This window comes from Protopterus annectens, chromosome 9.part0, assembly GCF_019279795.1.
Source record: "Protopterus annectens isolate FY-2018-M chromosome 9.part0, PAN1.0, whole genome shotgun sequence".
NCBI lineage: Eukaryota > Metazoa > Chordata > Ceratodontiformes > Protopteridae > Protopterus > Protopterus annectens.
In genome coordinates this window covers 669,559,688-669,583,546 of record NC_056743.1, presented here as the reverse complement: position 1 = coordinate 669,583,546, position 23,859 = coordinate 669,559,688, and the positions used below count along the sequence as shown (strand labels likewise).

General features: G+C 38.0%; 1 protein-coding gene across 1 annotated transcript in view; it reads right to left on the bottom strand.

Moving 5' to 3' along the window:
• Positions 1-335: 335 nt before the first annotated feature.
• PRRC2A (proline rich coiled-coil 2A) overlaps positions 336-23,859 on the bottom strand; it is a 3,202,076-nt gene continuing 3,178,552 nt past the window's right edge. Inside the window, exon 32 of the mRNA XM_044082142.1 lies at positions 336-1,182. Within this exon, the coding sequence (XP_043938077.1) occupies positions 1,071-1,182 (112 nt within the window). The 3' untranslated portion in view covers positions 336-1,070. The remainder of the gene's footprint in view (positions 1,183-23,859) is intronic.

Below are 23,859 nucleotides of genomic sequence, written 5' to 3'. Positions count from 1 at the left end.
AAAAGTAGTAGGTAACTGCAGCAGAGGTTTCTGTTTCTGGTAAAAGACAGATGTGCATAGGTCACTGGCTAAAAAAAAATCAAAAGTAGTTTCATACTGTCAGCTGATTCAAAGTGAATTCAACAAAGGTGGTGGTCATAAAAGGCACAGACTGCTCTAGCCTGCAAACGTTTAATAAGCTTTTGGCATGGGGCACTTTACTCCAAACAGCATTCTCTTCAATAAGATTTCTATTAAACAAAAATGTAGCATGGCTTCCTGTTTTCTGTTAGCTCATAAGACAATGGAAAATGCTATGTATCGCACAAAAAAAAAAAAACCCAGAAGATTCTGTGTGTTGTGAAAATAGTATAGTGCTAAAAACATTTTAATCACTCACTTTCTTTTAAAGACAAATAAGGCTCAGAAGGCACAATACGCCTCCTGAAGCGAAGGACGCCCCAAGTGAGAAAGTCTTAACTTCACTGTTGGTCAGACCACACTACATTCTCTAGCTTGTTTCAGCTTTGATCTTCCATCACCGTTTAATAAATATGACAATATGCACGTAAACATACACTCAACTTTGAATTATCATTTTCAGTATATGCTGAAGAAATTGTTTTCAAAAATCACAAAAAGTTACATTAACATTTTAATTAGATACTTTTCTGTTTACAATCTCTCATTTTATTAAAGCAGCTGCCCTGGACCATCCAATATTCTTATGAATCTGTCTTAACAGATTTGCAGACCTTGCTAGTGAAAACAAAACCAATGGTTACAGTTAGGACATTGTAATATCCTATATGTTTGCCCAATGTATTATATTTCACTCAACTTTTATTTTAACATTAAAAGCTTCAAGGTTTTTAAGAATTCACAAATACTCCCCACTTTTCAAGGGGTTCCAAAATGCAGCACTTAGTAATTTTGATGTGTCCAGTAATGTATAAACCATTTTTTTCTTCCACAAAACTAACAGATCATACAGATGAATACTTTCTGCCACTTCTAGTCTGCTGTATAATGAACTCAAACTTCTGCAGAGGTGGGAAGGTTCTTTTAAGTGGCACTGGCATATCATTTATTCATTTCCTGCTGTTGTGTCGCTGAATTGGGGACTCCATAGGAGAACGTTTGAAAGCAAAGTTCCTGGTTGGATTCCTTTGAGGCTCATACCATTTCTGCATGCCAAACTGCCTGAAAAATAAATAAAATAAAATTACAACAGCATCCTCTCAATTCTAAGGCTTGCAAAATTCCATAAAGTTAAAGGTAAAGCAGTGCTCATTCACATGCATCTCATAACCTGAACTGCACAAGGTACTCAGTTTTCTTTCTTTTTTTTTTTTTTGAATATAAAAAATAAAAATCATAGATCATCAAACCTACAACCTGATGCCATTTATTTCTTTGCTGTTTATTTATTGAAATTGGATTAATGGGAAAGTCAGACTGGGTAGAAGCCCATTTTCAGTAGCGGTCTGGGGAGAAAAGCTCAAAACTGTTCCAAAACATTTAACAATTTTACAATCTTCAAAAATAAAACAAAAACATCTGTAGTTTAAATAATCATAACAAATTTGACAATGACAATCATTTAATAATTTTTAAAGAAATTTTGGACACTTTGTAGAGAAATTAAACGTATGTTAGTCTAATACAAAAACTGCAATATGAAGTGAGGGAAAACAGGCTTATGGTATATTTATTCATTTAAACAAGAAACATCTTTATTAAATTATCACCTATGACACAGGCAATCATACATTTATACAAATGAAAACAAACCATACTGACAATCCCAACTGCAAGTATTTTACATCACAAACCAATATGACACAATCCTAGCTGCAAACATATGTCACTTACAATCTACACAGTCAGCGTCAAACAATACATAGCTCATTCAAGTCCTGCCTTCTTCTAAATCTCATTCTTCCCCATGTATGTATTGTTACCGCAATTCCCATTTTTCCTATGTAGTTTGCGCCTACCCTTTTCTAAATATCCCAATTCAAGTTGTTTTATCGCTGCTACTATATTCACTACTTCTAGTACAGCTGGTTTAGACTTTGATTTTCATTTTTCAGTAATTGCTTTTTTTGGCATCACCATAATTAGACTCAACAAGGCCTTGCTATGTCTAGGCAATTCTGAGTCTGTATCACTGCTCAAAAATAAATTTCCTAGTTACACCAATTTGCTCAGCCACCATCTCTGACAGACCAGTCTGTAGATAATCTTTAAAGTCTGCCAACTCATTATACTCCCAAAAGATATATTCCCAATTACCTCTTTCTTCTCCATCACACCTCCGACATTTGCGGTCTACCTGAGGAAAAGTTCTCTGGAGTCTACTTGGGGTATACAAATATCTATGTAAACACTTACAAGCAAAAATCCTAAATATTCTATATTTGGCTGCATATTTGGGAGACATGCATATATCCCCTCATTGTTTCTTTGTGAATTGCTTACCCAGTCTATTTTCCCAATTTTTTCTAAACTACTCTGATTCTTATATCATGCAATATTTTATATACACTACTAATTATTCCTTTTTTAATGGCAGCTTCTGTTCTAGATTCTACTAAAAACTCTACAATGCTAGTCATTCATTTAGGATACCTCTATTTCTTTCTCTTTGCCTATACTCTGATATCAATCCTTGATAGGGAAGGCAATCTCTAACCTGCAGTCCAAATAAATTCTTGGCATCTTCCCATTCCATTACCTTTCCCTTCTCTAGCTATTTGCTCCCAAGACCTTGGTTCTTTTGCCAGTTTTCTCCAATAAGTTCCAGCCCCCTCTTACCTATTGTTTGTATCCTGAATTGCAGTCATTCCTACCAGCAGAATCTCCTTTCCCCATTTCCGTGTTGGCTTAGTTCTTAGAATATTTTTTTCTACTTTACGAATATACTATACTGTATGATTATTGTTACTCTGTTTAAAGGTCTGCATTTAGAATCCTAGTCTCTCCTTGTTTCTTGAGTTTCCCCCGTGTCACCATCATCATCCCTTTCCACTTTGAAGTACAGTGTTCTGCTTGTGCTATGTATAAGAGCCTTAAATGTGTTGCCCTGAAATACCAATACACCTTGTTCTACTGGAAAAATCAGCTTATCCCACTCGACTCTTACTGTCTTCTCCTCCCAGATTAAATCCTTCAGCTCTTTATTAATTGCTATTCACAACTTCTACTCTGGTTGATAAAAATATGCCTGACGTGTGTATAAGACTAAAGGAAATAAGGATTTTGACTGCTTGCATCTTACTATCCATATCCATATAACAGAGCTTCCATTTTCTCATTTTTGTATTATCTTTTTAATCTCTTCCCACATATCCTTAGCTGTCACACCGGAATCATTTTTAATTCATACTCCTAAATACTTCATTTTATCATGTCCCCATAAATATGGATATTGCTGAACCAATTCGTGTCTGGGTACATAATTTACCACTATTGCCTTGCTTTGGCGTCATTAATTTTGTATCCCAAAAAGATTTCAAACTGTCTCCAAATGTTCCACAACACTGTAATGCCCCTTTCTGGTTCTGTCAGGTATAAAATAAAATCTGCAAATACAGCCAGCTTTTTGTGACTACCACACCAATTATATCCTTGAATTTCTAAGTCCCTTATTTTCTTTGACAATGGTTCTAAATATAATGCAAATAAAGAGAAAGGACACCCCTGCCTTGTTCCTCTGCTCAAGCAGAAATTACCAGACAGGACCCCCACCCACTTTAATATTCGCCTCCAATCCCTCATATATTCTCCTAATCACCCTAATAATTTTATGCAGATGCTTCCATTGCCCTGCTATTAAAGTCCCAGCTTAATGCTTTCTCTGCATCAAGACCCACCAACAAGAGTGGTATTTTGTTATACGCTGCTTCCCTCTGGATCATCAATGGTCTGTTAATGTTGTCAAATGTTTGCCTCTCCTTCACAAAACAACAACAATCCATATTTATCAATTCTGGCATAACGTTTGCCATTATTTTAGTCATTATAGACAGACACTTTATAATCATGGTTTAGTATTAAAATGGGCCTGTATGAAACTCGATCTGATGGAACTTTACACTCTTTAGGTATTACAGCTACCACAGCTTTCTTCAATGATGTTGGTACTTTTCCTCCTCTTAAAATGCTGTTAAACAAAATCTTCTAGATCTTTACGAGTTTTTCCCTCCTAGTTTCCAAGCTTCAACAGGAATACCACCTATTCCTGGGGACCTTCCTGCAGATTAGATAAAAATGGTGAGTATAACTAATCTCCTCCTATTGTAACTGTTAGTAAATGAGCTTCATCTACCTCTAACCTTAGCATATTTAATTCTTCCACAAAAACTTCCACTTGTACCCTTCTTGAGTTCCATATTTCTCTGCTTTATACTGACTTTCATAGAATTTCTGCAATATTTCTAATACCTCTACAGGACATCTTCTTACCTTCCTTGTTTAAGGCTCTCTAACCTGGCGACAGCCCTTATTTTCTGTTGCCTGAGTCGTTGTGCTAAAAGTTTATGTGCTCTAAATTTGTCAAAAAAAATACAGTCGCTTAACACCAATCTTTCTAAACTCATGCATATTTATTGAGGTAATCCCTTATTTTCTTTTTAGTATTCTGCAGTTGCTCCTCCTCTTGTTCTGTGAAATTCCTCCTATTCTGTAATAAATACTTTTAATAATTATTACTTCTTACCATACCTCCTTTTCTTTTATTGCTACCCTATTTTTAAACTTCACTTTAATTTTATCCCACTCCCTAGCAATATTTTTCAATAGAAATTTCTACCTTTTCTAACAGCTCCTGAATAATTTCCACTACCCATTCCTTACATTTTTCTCTTCTACAGACAGGTGGGAAAGTGCCAGTGTCTCATTTTTATTTCATCAACCTGTGTTTTTATTTTAGTTATTACTGACGCACGATTTGAATTAGTTACTGGGTGCATGCATATCAAGACCTTCAATTTAATGCACATGTTCCTGTGAAATGTAAATTCTGTTCAGCCTAGCCCAGTTTTTGTATCTTGGGGAATAATTCACATCTTCCATGCCAAATATTTTCATAAATTTCTTTAAAAGTCTACCCTCCTTTGTTATACGTTCCCTTCTGGCCACCCAGACACATCTTCACTGCTACAAATCAAATTCCAGTCTCCTATAAGTAACAGTTCTTGCTGAAAGCTGATAATTTCTCCCAGAATTTTCTTAAGCTTCATTACAGCAGTTTTAGGTGGAATATAAATACATGCCAGTGCAATCTTCTTTCCTTGCCAGTAGGCCCTTAGCACTGCAAATGTGCCATTATCATCTTTGTTATATTCTATCACTACTGGAGCTCCTCTTTCAATTAATACAAGTACTCCTCTTTTCCTTTGTCCCAGATATTCCACAGAATGACCAACCTGAAAACCAGTCTATCAAATTCACATGTTCAGTTCTTTCCAAGTGTGCCTCCTGCAGCATAGCTACTTGTGCTGTACATTTTTAATATAGATCACTATTCTTTCTTTTTTGTATTTATCTGAAAGACCATGGATATTTAAAGAAATTACAAAAAGGATCACTGTATTAAAAAGTTATTACTCCTACCTTTTATGTACAACAGCTTTTTTGTTAAACTGCTAGTTCCAGCTTTTGTGCTACATCATACACTGTTTGGCAGGTTGAACTTTTACGCAGTTTTTTGTCATATCCATTTGAGCCTATGTCACATCTTAAACTTTTTGTTTTACTTAAAGCTCTCAAAAAATATAAAAACACCCCAATACCCCTCAAACCTATCAATTCAATATTAACACACAAAACTATGTACATATTCAAATACTGAAGCTTTACCCACCTAATAGGAACTAATGTTCCAAATTGACAGCCACACTCACAGACTTGAGTTAACTTAAAAGAAAGGCTACCCATGCTAAGAGAATGGTGCAAGCCTGTGCTGTTTCTAAATGCTTTCTGGTTTTGTCTTATCTTTATATCTCTCCCAGCTGGTAGAGCACATGAATGCTTTCATAGAATATTATTTCCTAGCCAATTTCTATCAGAATGTAGCCAATTTCTCTTATCAGTTTGTCTCCATGAAGACATGAGGTCCAGATACAGAACTGCTATTAAACATGTGTATTTGCTAGAAAAAAAGCCTTATAATATTCAATATTATTTTTCATTTACTTGCTTTCCCTTAAAACTTGTTACTAGATCAAGCCAAGGGTTTTAATCCAGTCATTCCCCAATGCAAGAATGAGAAACAGCACATTAATTTTAATTTTATCATGCTCTTTTAAACAGACTTTTTTTTTTTTTTTTACACATTGCAGTGACTACATTTCTTAAAAATGAACAATCAGAAAGAGAGCAGGGATAAAGAAAAATTAAATCAGGAGCACCTGTTTACAATAGTAACCTCATTACACTTAGTGTCAGTGGTGCAATAGACAGCACACTTGCTTTTGGTGCAGAAGGCTGTGGGTCCTATTGGACTGCTGACACTGCAGTGCAGCATAAGGGGGTGGGGCTGCACTTCTAAATATGCTATCCTTTGGATGACATGTTAAAGTGAGGTCCCATCTGCCTGCATTGGTGGTAGCTGAGGTGGATGCAACATATTCCAGGCACCTACCTAAAAGAGAAGGGGTACTTTTTACAACACAAAAAAACATTATTTATGCATTTATAAAAAGTACATATTTACAGGCACATATGTTGTTGTGTCTTTCGGCTTTTCCCGGTTAGGGGTCACCACAGCGGAACTCCGGTCTGCTAATGATTGGTAGTAGATTTTTATGTGCCGAGTTGCCGGCCCTGATGCACAACCTTCAACTAAGGTATGCCCATTCACGCACGTCTCCACACAGAAGATGCTCTAGCTGAGAATCTAACAGGACGTCTTACTGTGAGGCGACAACGCTACCGCAGTACCACCACACATTTTTATTTTTTTAATAACATTCTGATTATTCTTCAATAACTGACCCCAACTCCTCCTTCCACGACCATGATCTCTTTTTGTAATATATGTCAAATTCCATTTCCCATTAAACGCAATTTCATTCTTTCCAAGTAATACATATTGCATAAAATAAATCTACTCTTCTCACATACTATCCATCCATAATTATGTTCATACCTACATTGTGTTTTTAAATTCCTAAAAAAAACTTTTTCACATGTTTACCAGAGTTTCACTACTCTTTTACACTTAAAAAAAAATTTTATATGGCATATTTGCCTTTACTAACAACTTATTTTACTACCAGTCTTTACAGGAAATCCTGAACACTGTACTACCTTGGTACATTACTTTTTCCTTACTTTAATCACTTATGGTAAATTTTCCCATGGATTTACAGAATACTGTCTCATCACATAAATGTATACAATCCTTCTATCTTTATATCATTTTTCCATGTTAGTATTTTTTCTTGATGATTTTTAATTTCATTTACATATTCTTTTTCTTATTCTCATCATCTCCAAGAATTTTTGTACATCTAGTTAAACATTCAGATTATTAAATTATCATTCTATTCCTTTACCCACTTTGATACTCTGTACAAGTTTAATGGAACAGAACAAAACTGGGTTTAGTAAGCCCACTCCCCCTTGATCTTCAGCCATACACAGCACTCCTCTTTTCATTGGGTTTAATCTTGAACCCAAATGAAAGAAAACAATTGCACAACTTTTTATATTTTTATGGTATCATAAAATCATTTGACATGCATGCTATTTTTCCCATTAATACCAGATTCACCAGATAAATATTTTTTTATTGGATGCTAATCTAAACATCCTCTTGACATATTTCTTTTCTCCATCCCTCTCATCGCATAACTACATTTTTCCAAAATGTTATTTGCAGCAGATACACTTCATTCAATGAAAAATATCCCCCCTCCAAAAAAAAATTCACATCACCCACACCCTTACTTTTATCTTTACTCAGGGTCATTCACATTTCCTTTAAACACTCATGCAGACAAATCAACACTTCCCACAATCATATTTTCTTCTTAGCAATTACAACCATGTCATTTACATATGTTAAAACTACTACAATCAACTTCCTTGTGCATTACATACCTAGTATCTTTCATTTTCTAAGCTACTTTACTAATCACTTGTCTTACACCATACTGCATGCATACTTTTTACTCCGCCACCCATTCACTAACTCTCAACTCTATATTTTGATATGCTGACATAACATACTCCTAAATTCTGTTATCTATTCATATTCCTCCAGAATAACCCACAAAGCATCATGTCCTACTGTACCAAATGTATTGGTAATATCACCTACCATTGGTTTCATATCCTCCCTTTTACTTGCATCATCCACAATTTCTCTCACAACCAATAACACTTCTTGACATCCTTTCTCCTTCATACCATTTATATATTCTTCCATAATATCCCTCACTCTTCCTTCCATTCTCCTCTGTATTATTCTCATAAAAAAATAATTTGAGTGATTGTCTCATTTCATTCTTCTCATCTTTATTCCATATAATTTTTAATATCCCACTACATAATTTCATAAACAAACAACCATTCATTCAATACATTTAAAAATATATTCTCTTTTGCCAATTTGTTAGTTTCTTGCACATTTCATATCCTATACCATTTGGGCTTAATAATGAATACATTTTCTTTCTAAAGTACTTCATTCAATTCACTAACAATTTTTCAAATTCTTCCTTAACTCATTCTGGGTTTTTTTTTTACTTTCCTCTCTTACTTTCCTTTTTACTCAAGCATATTTTCCACAAGCTGTAATACAATACTCAATTTGCTCGTGTTCTTTTTACCTCTTCTTTTACATTTTTAATTTCCCACATTATATTAATATCTTCCTTTACTATTTTACCCAGATATGCAGGTACATCCTCCCTTCCAAACCCTTTGTAAATAATATCTTTGCCAAACAGTAATGCCTTATTTTTTCATTTCTTTTACATTTTTCCAATTTTTAAAGCACATCTTTATTGAATTATCACTTATGAAACAGGCAATCATACAATTATATTAATGAAAATAAACCATGTTGACATTTGCTAACCAGGTTGCTCCAACTGAGCAAGGTGCCCATTTTCAGTGGAGACCCGAGGAGAAAAGCTCCAGTACAATACAATACATTGTGAACATAATACAAACTGAGCAGTTGACACAAAGCCAAAATTACGAAAACTATATACAACAGTGTTACATATCACTATACATATATACATAGACTGTAGTAGCAACTGAACATCAGGTGTTATTAAGGCTTTGGTCAACTCGTATTAGACTCAAGTAGAGTCAAAATAGAGCTGAGATGACGAGAAAGGATTGGAATAAGGAAAGGAAGGAGGTAGGATTTATGTAAGGTCCTGGCAGGGACAGGTCCATGAGTTTAACAAGAGAGTTTTTTAGCAGTATTTGGAATTGATTAATATGAGAGATGTTTCTGACATTAGAGTTTGTTCCAGGCTTGGGACAGTGAGTATTTGTATAAGAGTTTGCCAATGTTTTAATTCGGTTTGTAAATATCCAGGAGATGTCAGTTTAAGCTTCTGAGTGAAAAGTTTGGGTTGTAGTAGGATACTATAGTAGTACATGAGGGGCAGGTGGGTAGGTTTGTTGAGTATGGAGAGTGTTATTTGCAGCTGTGAGAGAAGTTTTTTGGGGAATTCTAGGCATTGTAGTTTCTTTAGTGCAAGACAGTAGTGAGAGATGTAGGGTTGGTTTGTGGCAAATCTAGCAATTTTATTCTAAATTTGTTCAAGCTTGGTAATAAATGTGGACTGGAGGTTTGTTAGAATGGGTGTGTCACAGAGTAGGGAGGGTACGAGGAATGCATGAGCTAGAGAGAGTTTAGAGTCAGATGTATGAAATTTTCTATTCCTATAGAGCAGTCCTAATTTTTTATGTTTTTTTTTTCATACAGTGTTGACTATGAAGGTCAAATTTTAGTTGATCAATAATGACACCAAGGAGCTTAGTGTGAGATTCTGCTTTGATGATGGTATTGTTGTGTGATGAAATGGTGGTAGTTTTGTGATGGGAGAGAGATTTTGGTAGGAAGAGAAGTTCTGTTTTGTTAGGATTCAAGATGAGCTGGTTATCTGTAACCCATCTTTTAACAGACAGAGAAGAGAGTTTTGGGTGAGTGTGTGGAGATGAGATGCTGTCAGAAAAGGAGATGAGTGGAGAGTCGTTAGCATATTGTATAAGACAGGAGTGGCAGGCAGTGTGAAGGTTGTTAGTAAAAATACTGAATAGAAGGGGGAAAACATTATAATCTTCTATACAGTCACTGTCATTTGAACATTAAACAGCTCATTCAATTCCTGCCTTCCCTTAAACCTAATTCCTCCTCCAAAAAGTACAGTTTTGTACCTAGCATAAATGTAGATGAGTGTTCACACTGCTGCAGTCATCACACTTGGGTTATCCTGCCATCAGGCGGTCCCGCAGTCGGCCAGAGTTCCAAAGTCTTGGTCTGGTGTCGGTTGCTGTTGCTTCTTCCCTGGGTATATAATATGCATCCAACGCCATTTTCTTCAGTTTTTCTTGCCCGAGATGTCAGGTGCCCTCAAGTAGGTAGGAAATACATATTGCTAATCAAAAATATACACATAAAATAAAAACAATACCTTCAGTTACCAGCAAATATACCCCAAAGGTTGTATAGGATAGAAAGGCATAGATAAAGTCCAGCTAGTTCAGAGGGGATGGAGGGAGGGTAACCTGGACTGCGGCAGTGTGAACACTCGAACATCTATATTTATGGTAGGTACAAAACTGTACTATGTTCATCGTCTTACACTGCTGCAGTCATCACACTTGGATAGAATCCCAAAGCTAAGGTTGGATGGCTGGTCTATAAAGAGTTAGGATTGGCTATGAGGCCCTGCAGAACTGCAGTGGCAAATCCTGCTCTGGATTTAGAGTAAAGAGGCAGGTGGTAATGCTTGGTAAAGGTGTGCACTAAACTCCAAGTTGCAGCCGCCAAAATTTCCTTGGTAGGTGGTACTCTGAGAAAGGCTGAAGTGGCTGTTGCCCTGGTAGAATGTGGCCTAATGCTATTAGGGACTGATTTTCCATGCTGTGTGTAGCAGTACCGAATACAGTGTCCTATCCATTTGGATAAAGTCTGCTTTGAGATAGCCTTGCCCTGTGATCCTGCAGCATATGCTACAAACAGTTGTTCAGTTTTCCTAAAAGCTTTTGTTTTGTCCAAGTAGAAGCGTAGCTGCCTGTGTATGTCCAAAGAATGCAGAAGTTTCTCCCCTTTATTCTGGGGGTTTGGATAAAAAGTTGGCAAATGGATGGTTTGGTTAAGAGCCACACTAGATACCACCTTTGGCATAAAGGTAGGGTTTGTCCTTAAAGATACCCTGTCCTGATGAAAAATTATAAAAGGTTCCACTGCCATTAATGCCTGTAGCTCTGAGACTCTTCATGCTGAAGTTACTGCCAGGAGCAGAGCTGTTTTCCATGATAAAAATTTTAGATCGGCTGTATTGGCTGTCTCAAAAGGTGGTAGAGTCAGTTTTTCCAAAACGAAATTGAGGTCCCAAGTTGGTGTTGGTGCTCTCCAGGGCGGTCTTATGTTTTTAGCCCCTATGAGGTACTGCTTTAGCAAGGGATGAGAGAATAAGAGAGGATCCGTGTTGTAATGTGCTGAAATGGCAGAGGCGTGGATCTTAATTGATGAAAAGGATAGGCCTCTGTCCAGCATCTCAGTTAAGTACTGTAAAATCTGAGGAATGTTTGGAACAAGAGGGTCAAGGCTTTCAGCCTGGTTCCAGGCACAGAATCTCTTCCATTTTTCTGAGTAAGCTTTCCTGGTGCTAGGTCTCCTGGCCTCCAAAATGACATCCATAACAGCTTTAGAGAGAGGTGTTGCCTGTTTGACTAAAGTATCTGCCATGCAGCCAGGTTTAGGGTTTTGAGCTGACCGTGCAGGATCTGATTGTTTTGTTGAGTCAGAAGGTGTGGAATTTGGGGCAAAATCCATGGTGGGCCCTGAGCCAAGTTCCTTAAGGTAGGGTACCAGTGCTGGCATGGCCAGTCTGGAGCAATCAGGATCATCTTTGGTTTTTCTTGTCTGGCTTTTAGGAGTACCTTTGAAAGGAGAGTCAGTGGTGGGAAGGCATAAACTTTTAGGTTTTTCCAGCTGAACAGAAGAGCATCCACTTTCTATGCTTGTTTGTGGTAAGTCCTTGTGCAGAATTTTTGTAGCTGGCAATTCAGTGGGGAGGCAAAAAGATCTATGTCCGGGCATCCCCATTTTTGCGTTATCAGGCTGAAGATTTGTGGATTCAATTTCCATTCGTGAGGGTCCATGATATTTCTGCTTAGGTCGTCTGCCAGAGTATTTTTCTTTCCTGGCAGGAATTGTGCTTGCAGGTGAACTTGGTACGTTAGAGCTGTGTTCCACAAGGTCATGGCTTGCCTGCATAGAGGATAAGAATTAGTGCCCACTTGCTTGTTTATGTACCACATTACTGTGGTGTTGTCTGTCTTTAGTAATAGTTGTCCTGGATGTAGAAGGTCCTTGAAAGCTGTTGGGGCATTTTGAACAGCCAACATCTCTTTTTGATAGATGTGAAGATGCATCTGGTCTGTGGTCCACTTGCCCTGAATGCATTTTCCTGCCATGTGTGCTCCCCAGGCGTAATCCGAAGCATCTGTTGTTAAGAGTTTGCCTGGCTGTGGGTTGGGTAAAAGGTTGACACTTGTTTAGGTGACATGCCTGTGCTCCCCATCAAAACTCCTGTTGTAGGCAGGGAATCATTGGTATTACTGCTTCTAAACTGTGAGAGTGTCGAGTCCAAACACTTTTTAGGTACCATTGTAATTTCCTCATATGCAGTCTGGCATATGGTATTAGTAGTATGCAGGATGCCATGAATTCCAGGGCCTGCAGAATTTTTCTTGCAGGGAGATGGGACTTTTTTGCCAGTAATTGAAAATATTAAGTTAGTTAAACTTGCTTGTCTGGCGTGAGGTAAGCCATCTGGGCCGTTGTATTTAAGCTGGCACCCAGGAATATAATCTGTTGTGAGGGCACTAGTTTTGACTTCTTTTCGTTTACTGTGTACCCTAGAGAAATTGGCAACTTTTTCACAAACGCCAGATGCTGTAGTAGAATGTCCTTTGTCTCTGCTTGAATGAGGCAGTCGTCCAGATATGGATATATTTGAATTCCTTTTTGTCTGCAAAATGCAATTACTGGTGCCAGGCACTTTGTGAAGACCCTGGGCGCAGTAGATAAGCCAAAGGGCAGTGCAGAGAATTGGTAGTGCATTGTACCAGCTTTGAATCTGAGGTACCTTCTGCAATTTTGTCTGATAGGGACATGCAGGTATGCCTCTGAGGTCCAGAGTAACAAGCCAAGCCTTCTTGCCCAGCATGGGTAGAAGCTGCTGTAATGTCAACATTTTGAATTTCGGAATATCCAGGTAAGTATTCAGAATTGAAAGGTCTAGTAAGGGCCTCCAGGCTTTGTCCTTTCTGGGGACCAGGAAGAGTCTTGAGTAAAATCCTTGTCCTTGTTCCTGTTGTGGTACTTTCTGAATAGTGTCCATGAGGGCTGAAATTTGTTTTTGTGCCTCTGCCCATTGATTTTGTGGCAGGTCTGGCATTCCTTTTAGCTTTGGTAAAGTATGAAAGTGGAATCTGTAACCTTGAGACACAATATTCAGAACCCATTTGTCTTGGCTGATTGTTTGCCAGTTTTGAGAAAAAAGTAGTAGTTTTCCCCCTAAGGGGGCTTCCAAAAGGGACGTACGCAGGGGAAAGTCATTGTGACTGTTTCCTGTAAGGTTGAGACTTGTCCTCACCTCCTTTTGGGGTTGAGGTGCCCCACTGTCATTGTCTGTTTGAGCCTTGGGGTTGAGATCTGCCTCTTGGGCGTATGTATCTGCCTCTCTGTGGCCTGTCTGACACTGGAAAGGACCAATTCTTTGTTGGCCAATTTCTGCTAAACCGAGGTGGCTGTACCTGTAAGAAATCCTTAACTGTTTGCATAGATTTAGCTTTATCCTCCATTTTATTTAACACCTCTTCTGCCTTAACACCAAACAAGGTATCATGCTGTAAAGGAGCATCCAATAATTTTGCCTTAACATGATCAGGTAAACTCTGTTCTTTTAACCAAGCATGTCTTCGAATAACAGAACCTGTAACTGCGGCTCTACCAGAGGCCTCTAAAGAATCAAAACCACATTGCAGAGTATGTTTTCCCACCTGTTCAACTGCATGCAATAAATCCTGCATTTCTTTACAATCAGGAGCTTCTGAGCTTGCAAGCATTTTCTGTTTTAACTGAGCCATTAAATATTGTTGGTACTTAAGCATGTGAAACTGGCAATTTAAAGCTCTTACTGCTAAAGTTGCAGACGTGTATACTTTCTTCCCCCATCTATCCAAAGTTCTGGAATCTCTGTCAGAGGGTACTGGATTTTTTGCAATGGAAGCCTTAACCCCTTTTGGACCCTGGGAAATAGTTTCTGGATCAGCAGAAGGGTTTTTGTAAAGAAACTTGTGAGAGTCAGGGACTCTATAATACCTATCTGGCTTGGCTGGAGCAGGGGGAAAAGAGTCAGGAGATAAGCTGGATTCAGAGAACACAATATCTAGCACAGGCGGAATAGCCAGGGGCCTGTGCTGAGGCAATAAGAGGAAATCCCTGAGCCTTTTCTTGGATTCTGAGTAATCCTGACTCCCAATGGAAATGCTCCCTCATGGTATGTAAAGTTTCCCCAAAAGAATAATCCTCAGGAGGAGAGGCTGAAGGGATAGATTCTTCAGCATCAGAGTCCTCATAGGGGGGTAGAGAGTATCCCTGGTCTGAAGAGGAATCAGAGGAAATGGAAACCTGATCAGAGGAGTCATAGTCTGTATCCTGCCTAGGTCTTTTCTCAGGAGGGGGATGGGAACCCCTGATTAGAGTAATGAGGTCTTCGGCCATTTTAAGCATCTGCTTCTTAGGCATGGAGGACTGTCCAGGAGAATGCTGTACTTGTTTCTTTGTCTTTAATGGTACCTTTGTCTTGGCTGTTGTTTTAATGGTAAGTTGTGAAGGTCTGAAAACACCCTCAGAAGCCGATGCCTGCTCAGCGGCTCTGGATCCATCTGAGGGATTAGTTTCCGTAGGCCCAATACCTTGAGTTTCCAGAGGCCTAGATGTCTCCACGTGGGAGTCGGAAGCGGCCTGTGGCTCTGAGGTAGCAGGTGTCAGGGGCTGCGAAAGCACCTCACTGAGAACTGGCGACTGGCCTGGAAGAGGTTTCGTCGGTTTTGGACCTCGGATGCCTGTCTTTATCCTTGTCTTTGCGTTTTTTCGGTATTGAGGTTGTCGGCTGATCTGACGGCATGGTATAATTGAACCTTCGGCCAAAGTAGTGTAAAGCAAAATCAAAACGTCTTTTTATAGTGCGTTTGTTAAATCTAGCACAAACCGACAGCCAGTGACGTCGTGATCAGGGCCCTAGGCATGGAATACAGTAAGAGTGGAAGTCCTTATGAGGTATTTGCTTCCCACAAGAAACACAATTATTAACTTTTTCTGACATCTGTCTGAGGCAAGAAAAAGGTTTCCCCAATGGGGTACTTAGCTTTATTGAAGACTTCGGATCTGAAATTAGACTTCGAAAATCTCAGGAGTTGGCCGACCGGCACTTGCAAACTGCTTCTGCTTCGGGCACCGCGCGGCAAGAAAGACTGAAGAAAATGGCATCGGATGCATATTATATACCCCTGGTGCACTGACGTCAGGGAAGAAGCGACAGCAACCGACGCCGGACCAAGACTTTAGAACTGTGGCCAACTGCGGGACCGCCTGATGGCAGGGTAACCCAAGTGTGATGACTGCAGCAGTGTAACACGATGAACATCATTATTCTGCATGCACTGTTCCCACATTTTGTTCTATACAATTTGCTCCTATCCTTTCCTAAATATCTCAATTTCAGTTATTTTACCCCTGTTACTATAGTCACTACGTCTAGTATGGTTGGTTTAGACTTTGATTTCCATTTTCTAGTAACTGATTTTTTTTTTTTTTTTTTTTTTTAGCAACCACCAGAATTAAACCTAGCAATGCCTTAATATGCAAGTAATTCAGGTCCTGTATCACAACTCAAAAATCATTTCCTTAGTTACACCAGTTTGCTCACCCAATATTTCTGGCACAGCAGTCTGCTAAGTCATTATACGTACCCATTTACCTCTTTCTTCCCCATCACACCTCCAACATTTGCAATCTACCTGAGGAAAAATTCTTTAGAGTCTATTCAGGGTACAAAAATAAATATGCAAACACTTCCAAGCAAAAATTCTAAGCCCTCTAGACTGTTACACATTTGGCTGCCATACATATATCTTCTCATTTTGAATTGCTTATCCAATTCTCTCTTCCCAGTCCTTACTAATTTATTCAGATATATTCCTATAGTTATCATGTAATTTTATTTGACATACTAATTATCCCTTTTTTAACAGCAGCTTCTGCTCTAGACTCAAATAACTGCCAGTGCTAGTCTTTGCCTATACTGCGTTATCAATCTTTGATAGGAAATGTCAGTCTTGAGCCTGCAGTCCAAATGTATACTTGGCCTCTTCACATTCTATTAACTTTGCTTCTCTATTTGCTCCCAATACCTTGGATCTCTTGCCAGTTTTCTCCTGTAAATTCCAGCCACCTCTTGCCTATTCTTTGTACTCCAAATTGCAGTAATCCCTATCAGCAGAATCTCTTTTCTCCATTCCTCTGTTGGCTTAGTTCTTAAAATACTTTCGGCCACTTTATGAATATAATATTATGTATGGCTATTGTTATTCTCCTTAAAAATCTGCATCCAAAATCCCAGTTTCTATTTCTTGACACCCCCCCCCCCCGTCTCATCATTATCTCTTTCCACTTTGAACAGCTTTCTGCTTATGCTATGTATAGGAGCCTTAACTGTGCAGCTTTGAAATACCTGTTCAAATCAGGTACTCCTGGAAACCACCTTGTTCTATTGGAAGAATCAACTTATCCTACTTGACTCTTGCCCTCATCCCCTCCCAGATAAAATCCTTCAATTCTTTATTAATTGGTATCCACAACTTTTGTTTCATCTCTTCCTACATATCCTTAGCTGCCATAACAGAATACTTTTTAATGCATACTCCTAAGAACTTTTTCTCATGTCCCCATGAATACAGATATTGCTGAACCAATTCATGTGTGGATATACAGCTTACAACTATTATCACACCACCAAAAATACTCTGCAAAAGCTTGTTATAGCCGAGGCACTAGAGCACTTTATGAATATAATATTATGTATGGCTATTGTTATTCTCCTTAAAAATCTGCATCCAAAATCCCAGTTTCTATTTCTTGACCCCCCCCCCCGTCTCATCATTATCTCTTTCCACTTTGAACAGCTTTCTGCTTATGCTATGTATAGGAGCCTTAACTGTGCAGCTTTGAAATACCTGTTCAAATCAGGTACTCCCGGAAACCACCTTGTTCTATTGGAAGAATCAACTTATCCTACTTGACTCTTGCCCTCATCCCCTCCCAGATAAAATCCTTCAATTCTTTATTAATTGGTATCCACAACTTTTGTTTCATCTCTTCCTACATATCCTTAGCTGCCATAACAGAATACTTTTTAATGCATACTCCTAAGAACTTTTTCTCATGTCCCCATGAATACAGATATTGCTGAACCAATTCATGTGTGGATATACAGCTTACAACTATTATCACACCACCAAAAATACTCTGTAAAAGCTTGTTATAGCCGAGGCACTAGAGCACTTTATTCCATGTTTTATTTTATTAAAAGTGTTTCATTTCTTGCTGGCCTTTCCATTGTGTGGCATACAAGCTTACAACCATTGCCTTTGTTTTATCTTCATTAATTCTGAATCACGAAGACTTGAAACTTTATCAGAATGTTCCACAAAACTAAGATGTCATTTTCTGGTTTAATCAGGTACAAAACAATAGCATTTGCAAATAAAGCCAACTTTTCTTGATTACCATATCAATCATTTCCTTGAATTGCTAAGTGCCTTCTTTTCTTTACTAAATACAACGCAAATAAAGAGGGAAAAGGACACCCTTGAATGGTTCTTCTCTGATTCAAACAGAACTCATCAGAGAGGACCCCACCCAAGCTTTAATTTTCACCTCTGATCCCTCATATATCTTCCTAGTTAAGCTTACTGCGTCAGGTAAGGCAAATTCTTCAACTGCCCTACTCATAAAATCCCCATCTACTCTATAAAAAAATCTTTTATCACTTTCTTCCCTCCTAGCTTCCAAACTTCTACAGGAATACCATCTATTCCTGGAGACTTTCTTGTAGATTGGTTATACATCACCATTTTTATCACATCTCCTCCTATCCTGTTTATAACTTAGCCTCATCTACCTCTTACCTTGGCATATTTAATTCTTCCATAAATATTTCCATGTGTACTTGCTGTTGATCTTCACATTTCTCTGCTTTATACACATTTTCATAAATTTCCAAAATATTTCAAATACTTGTATGGGATCTGTGGTTATTTTCCTTGTTAAAGGCTCCCTAAGCCTGGCAACCCTTTTTACTGTTGCCTGAGCAGTCGTGCTAAATGCTTTTGTGCTCTAGAGTTATTACCAAAAAACAGTTTACCAGAAATCTTTCTAAAGTCATGCATGTTATCCAGGTAGTTCTTGATTTTCTCTTTAGCACTCTGCAGTTGTTCCTCTTCTAGATCTGAGAGATTCTCCTTATTCTGCAATATTTTAACCTCTCTCACTCACTCTAAATAATTGTCAGTTCTTAACCATATATGTCTTTTTCTTTTATTTCTACCTCATTTTTAAACAAATTTCATTTTATCCCATTCCTTAACTATATTTTCTGAAGAAATTTCAATCTTCCATAATAACTCTCGATTAATTTCCAAGATCCATTTCGTAAATCCCGTTTCTGCTTAACAGATAGGTGGAGAAGCACTAGTGTCTCATTTTTATTTTACCCTGCATTATTTTTAGTTATTATCGGCATGTTATCTAAAATAGTTACTGGATGCGTATCAAAACTTTCAATTAGATGCACATGTTCCTGTGAAATATAATTTCTGTCTAGACTAGCCCAAATTTGCACCTTGCAGAATAATATGCAAATTCTCTCAGAACTCCTACTACTGAATTCACATACCAATCATTTTCTCATATTTCTTCAAAACATCTATCCTCTTTTGTTATATTTCCACTTCTAGGTTCCCTACATACAGTCTCACTGCTGCAAATAAAATTCCACTCCTCACCCAAAAATATTCCCTGTCGAAAGATCATTAATTCTCCCCGAATTTTCCTAAGCTCTACTGTAGCAGTTTTAGGTGGAATAAAATACATGCTAGCATAATCCTCTTCCTTTGCCAGTAGCCCTTTACAACTACAAATCTATCTTATTTTCCTCCTCTAGCATTATTGGAGCTCCTCAAGCAATTAATATATACTACCCTTTTCCTTTTTTTCCAGAAATCCTTTCGTTATCAAATTAACACACTCAGTTCTTCATAGCTATTTACACTCAGCATTTAATATAGTTCACTATTTTGTTCATAGACCTGTGAGACCACTCACATTCAGAGACAATATGGAAAGTGTTGCCATTATTATTCCCACCTGGTATGTATAGTTTTATTTGAGCTTGGCCCCAAAAGCACTAATCCCTGTGTTTTTAATTGTGTTTTAAATAAAAGTTTTGTAGCTGTTCGGTGTGGTGGCTACTGTCTGTTTTCTTCCTTTTTTGGTATGTATAACAGATTTTTAAATGTCTAGTTTCAGCCTTTGTGTTGCATACATATATTAATATTTGGCAGGTTGACCTTTTTATACAGTTTTTATTGTCATATCTATTTCAGCATGTTACATCTTCCAAGACTCACTTAATGCTAAATGGTTACTACTTTGTAAAGGTATCTGTAGGACGACAAAATATGCATTTCAAATTGGGTATTTTAACTGGGTACATCAGTATTGGCAATCTGAAGTGTGCACGTTTAGGACCCATAAAAAATTTAATGCAAAACTGCTGCAAAAAGAAGACATGCAAGAACAAACCATGCAAAGTGATCCTTTATTTTCTGCAATACCGTGTACAACTAACTATTGGAGCTTTACTAGGAAAGGAAATACATTACATAACTGACTAAGGGAAGAACAAGGAGTGTTTGGGGACAGGATGTGAAACTCAACATTACTTTATAAAAAAGCCTATGCTATCATCCATAGGCTAAATTTATTTTATTTACCTTTTTTTTTTTTTTTTTTTAAATGAGCAAAGCATACAGGAAAACAAATCTTTAAGGGTCACATCCATTCACTGAAATGCTTACTGAGCAGTCTAAAACATACCCATTTCTCACTACTTCCAATCTAATTACCTGGGCTGAGCATGATATGCCCGGGCTGAGCCTGAAATTAGTCTATATTGATCATTGAACTACTCTGGTAAAAAATATAAAGTAAATGGACATGTGATCTGAAGAGATAGACATGGGCATCATCATCCCACAGCGGTGCCCTCAGACTGTATCATGGGCAAGTAGTAGCTTTCCAAGTTAAGATCACATCAATATGTCTGCACCCATGACAGCATTCAGGGCTACTAAAAAAAATAAAACTAGCAATAAAAAGTCATTATACTGTTCATAGCTTTGCACTGTGTAGAACTTCACAACAGGTTTCTTCCAGATTCTGCCTGCAGTCATCCTGTGAATATCTCCTACTCCCTCTATCCTTTCTTCCCAGGCATGATAAATACTTCTTCAGTTTAGGAATCTGTCAATCAACTGACAACTGTTTCATCAAGTGTTGATTGATCAACTTAATTTGGGTGAAACAACTTTCACTGATAGAGGGGTTTTCTTTTTTCTCCACTACTGTTTAACCCTGGAGTTTGAAAATCTGAATCTGAAAACTTAGCACTGAGGTTTGCTGAAAGTTGGTCCAGATGTTTCTTTTACATCGATCAGCATAAAGAGTTGAGTGATCAACATGAATCCATTTAACTTTTACCTCTACCATAAACGATCCTTCTTTCTGCTCCAGTTTTGTCAGTGACAGAGGTAATAGAGAATTAACTGCAACTGTGCCTGTGTTTATAACTGGAGAGCTACTAAGCAGAATTATGTCTGAAGGTTAGAAACTCTTCCGGTAATTTCAATGTCTCCTACAATTTCTAATGAAACATCTGGTCAAATCAAGTGATTTAGTAGAAATGAAGGGCTTAATGTAGCACTAAATGGCAACTCCTCATATGAGACTTCTCTTGGTTTCTAATGGCATGGACTTCTGAGATTGCACAGGACTTCAATGCTGGAAATCACAAACTTGTTAGTCATCAAAGAATGACCAAATTAAATTCTTGTCTTTCTTATCCCAACTGCACAATCGGGTTCAGAAATAAAAGAAATGCTTACAAGTCCTCACAATCCAAAGAGGAGGAAAAGCACCCGCAGTCAATCCTGCCCATGGCCTAATGCACAATGCAGAACTAGGAGACACTATTTTGCCTCTGTGGCAGATGTTGCTCTCTGGTGTGTCCTATACCTGGAAAATCCTCAACACACAGTTCTCCCTTACCCTCCGCACCAGAACAGGACAAGGGTTAAGGATGAAGGAATCCAATCAGCATGTTCATCTCCAAAACTGAGAGATGATGGCAACAAAGCTCCAGTTCACCATCCTTTGCCAGGCCCACCCATATTTTGCAGTGGACATGCATGCTTTTGGAAAAGCATGTAGATTTAATAGGAAGCAATCATGACTTTAGATTTTTTTGTCTTGTATGTAATATACCCAAGACTGCGAAAGGGTGACGGTAAAGGAGATAATATTAACAAGTATGATTGTCTATGAAGGTTAAATGCAATCGCCGACCCAGGATTTTTTTTTTATATGAAATGTGTTAGTTTGAAACCAATTTTAAAATCATTGGGATTACACCAATGATCATGTGACTTTCTGTATGTTTAAACTGATGCTTAGAATACGAATATTTTAATACTTGGAAAAAATCTGTTTGATGTGAACGTTTGTACTTATTGTGTTATATATATTTTGTGATTAAAGTGCATCGGTTATGTTCTGGTTCTGAAGAAAATGCAAGTAACAAACCTTTGGAGATGGATACAACTTCCTTAATATATACAATATCAGATTACACAGTTTTTGATGCAAATGTGTGTTGCCTTTTGCATTTTATTTTATCAATAAAGACAGTCACGATGATTTTTTTTTTTTTATCATAGGTGGCAATCCTTTTTATTATATTATTAAAGACTGAACCCACAATGCCTCGCTATCTAAATGAATAGTTAAGACTACTGTATGACTTTCCGAGATAGCTGTACACGGATTAACTGCTTCAGCTCTCCCATTGTGTAAAAAGACACACAGACCAGGAACTCATCACTTTTAGTAAATTCAGTCAATGGCTAATAAGTACACTGTCTGGATGCTAGCAAAGAAACAAACAGAGCCTGAAAGAAAATCAACTACAGAAGGTGGAGAGAGAACACTGACTAGGAAGAATCCTGCTGCTGCTCAGCAAAAAAGTAGTTCAAGCTCCAGTTTTGTGCAAGACATGACTTCCATTAATCTACAGGAAAAAAAATAAGTCAAATGCACTCAGAAGTGATTTAAAATAAAAAAAAAAACACTGAAGGAGTAGATCAACTCAAACAAAAGTCTGGAAAAATGGAAAAAGCTTTAAACAGATGTCCAGATCAGTTGATAAAACAGCAAAAATCAGAGGTCAAAATGAATAAAAGGTTGACTGAGTATGAGACTGCTCAAGAAGAGATGTTTCAAGAAATTGTAGAATTACAGGAAAAAACACATAAGGAAAATCTGAGATTTTCTAGGAACAGACTGTATTAATTTTATGAAGGCACAAATAAGCAACCGGAATGATACTGAAGAGCAGAAAAGTACAGTTTTGTACCTACCATAAATGTAGATGTTCGAGTGCCAATACAGCTGCAGTAATCACAGATGGGTTCTCTGCCGTCAGGCGGGTCCTCGGTCGGCCGAATTCCAAAGTCTAGGTCCGGCGTCAGTTGTTGTCGCTTTCTCTCCTGACGTCAATGAGGCCGGAGTATATAAGACACAGCTGACACCATGTTCTTCAGTCTTTCTTGCCCCAGATGACAGGTGCCCCCAGAAGGAAGGCAATACATAAATTATATATATATATATATATATATATATATATATATATATATATACACATGCAATGCAATATAATCCAAAATCAGTAGTTGCAAGCAAATAAACCATAGAAGGATAACCCAGACAGGTTGTAAGAAGAGGGGGTTAGGTCCCATGCCTTTACCAAGTGGGGAAGGAGGGAGGGAAACCTGTACTGCAGCTGTATTAGCACTCGAACATCTACATTTATGGTAGGTACAAAACTGTACTGTGTTCATCGTGCATACAGCTGCAGTAATCACAGATGGGTAGAATCCCAAAGCTACGCACAGGGTGGTAGGTACTAGGTGGAACTGGGATGAGCCAGAATGCCCTGCAACACAGCAGTGGCAAAGCCTGCTCTAGTTTTGGAATATAAAGGCAGGTGGTAGTGTTTTGTGAAGGTATGTACAAAACTCCAAGTGGCTGCCTCCAAAATATCTTTGGTAGGAACTCCTCTGAGGAAGGCTGTAGAGGTAGCTGTGGCCCTGGTGGAGTGGGATCTGATGCCTGTAGGAACAGATTTCCCATGATAGGAATAACAAAACCGTATGCAATGGCCTATCCACTTTGAAATAGTCTGCTTGGTAACTGGCTTCCCTTGAGCCCCT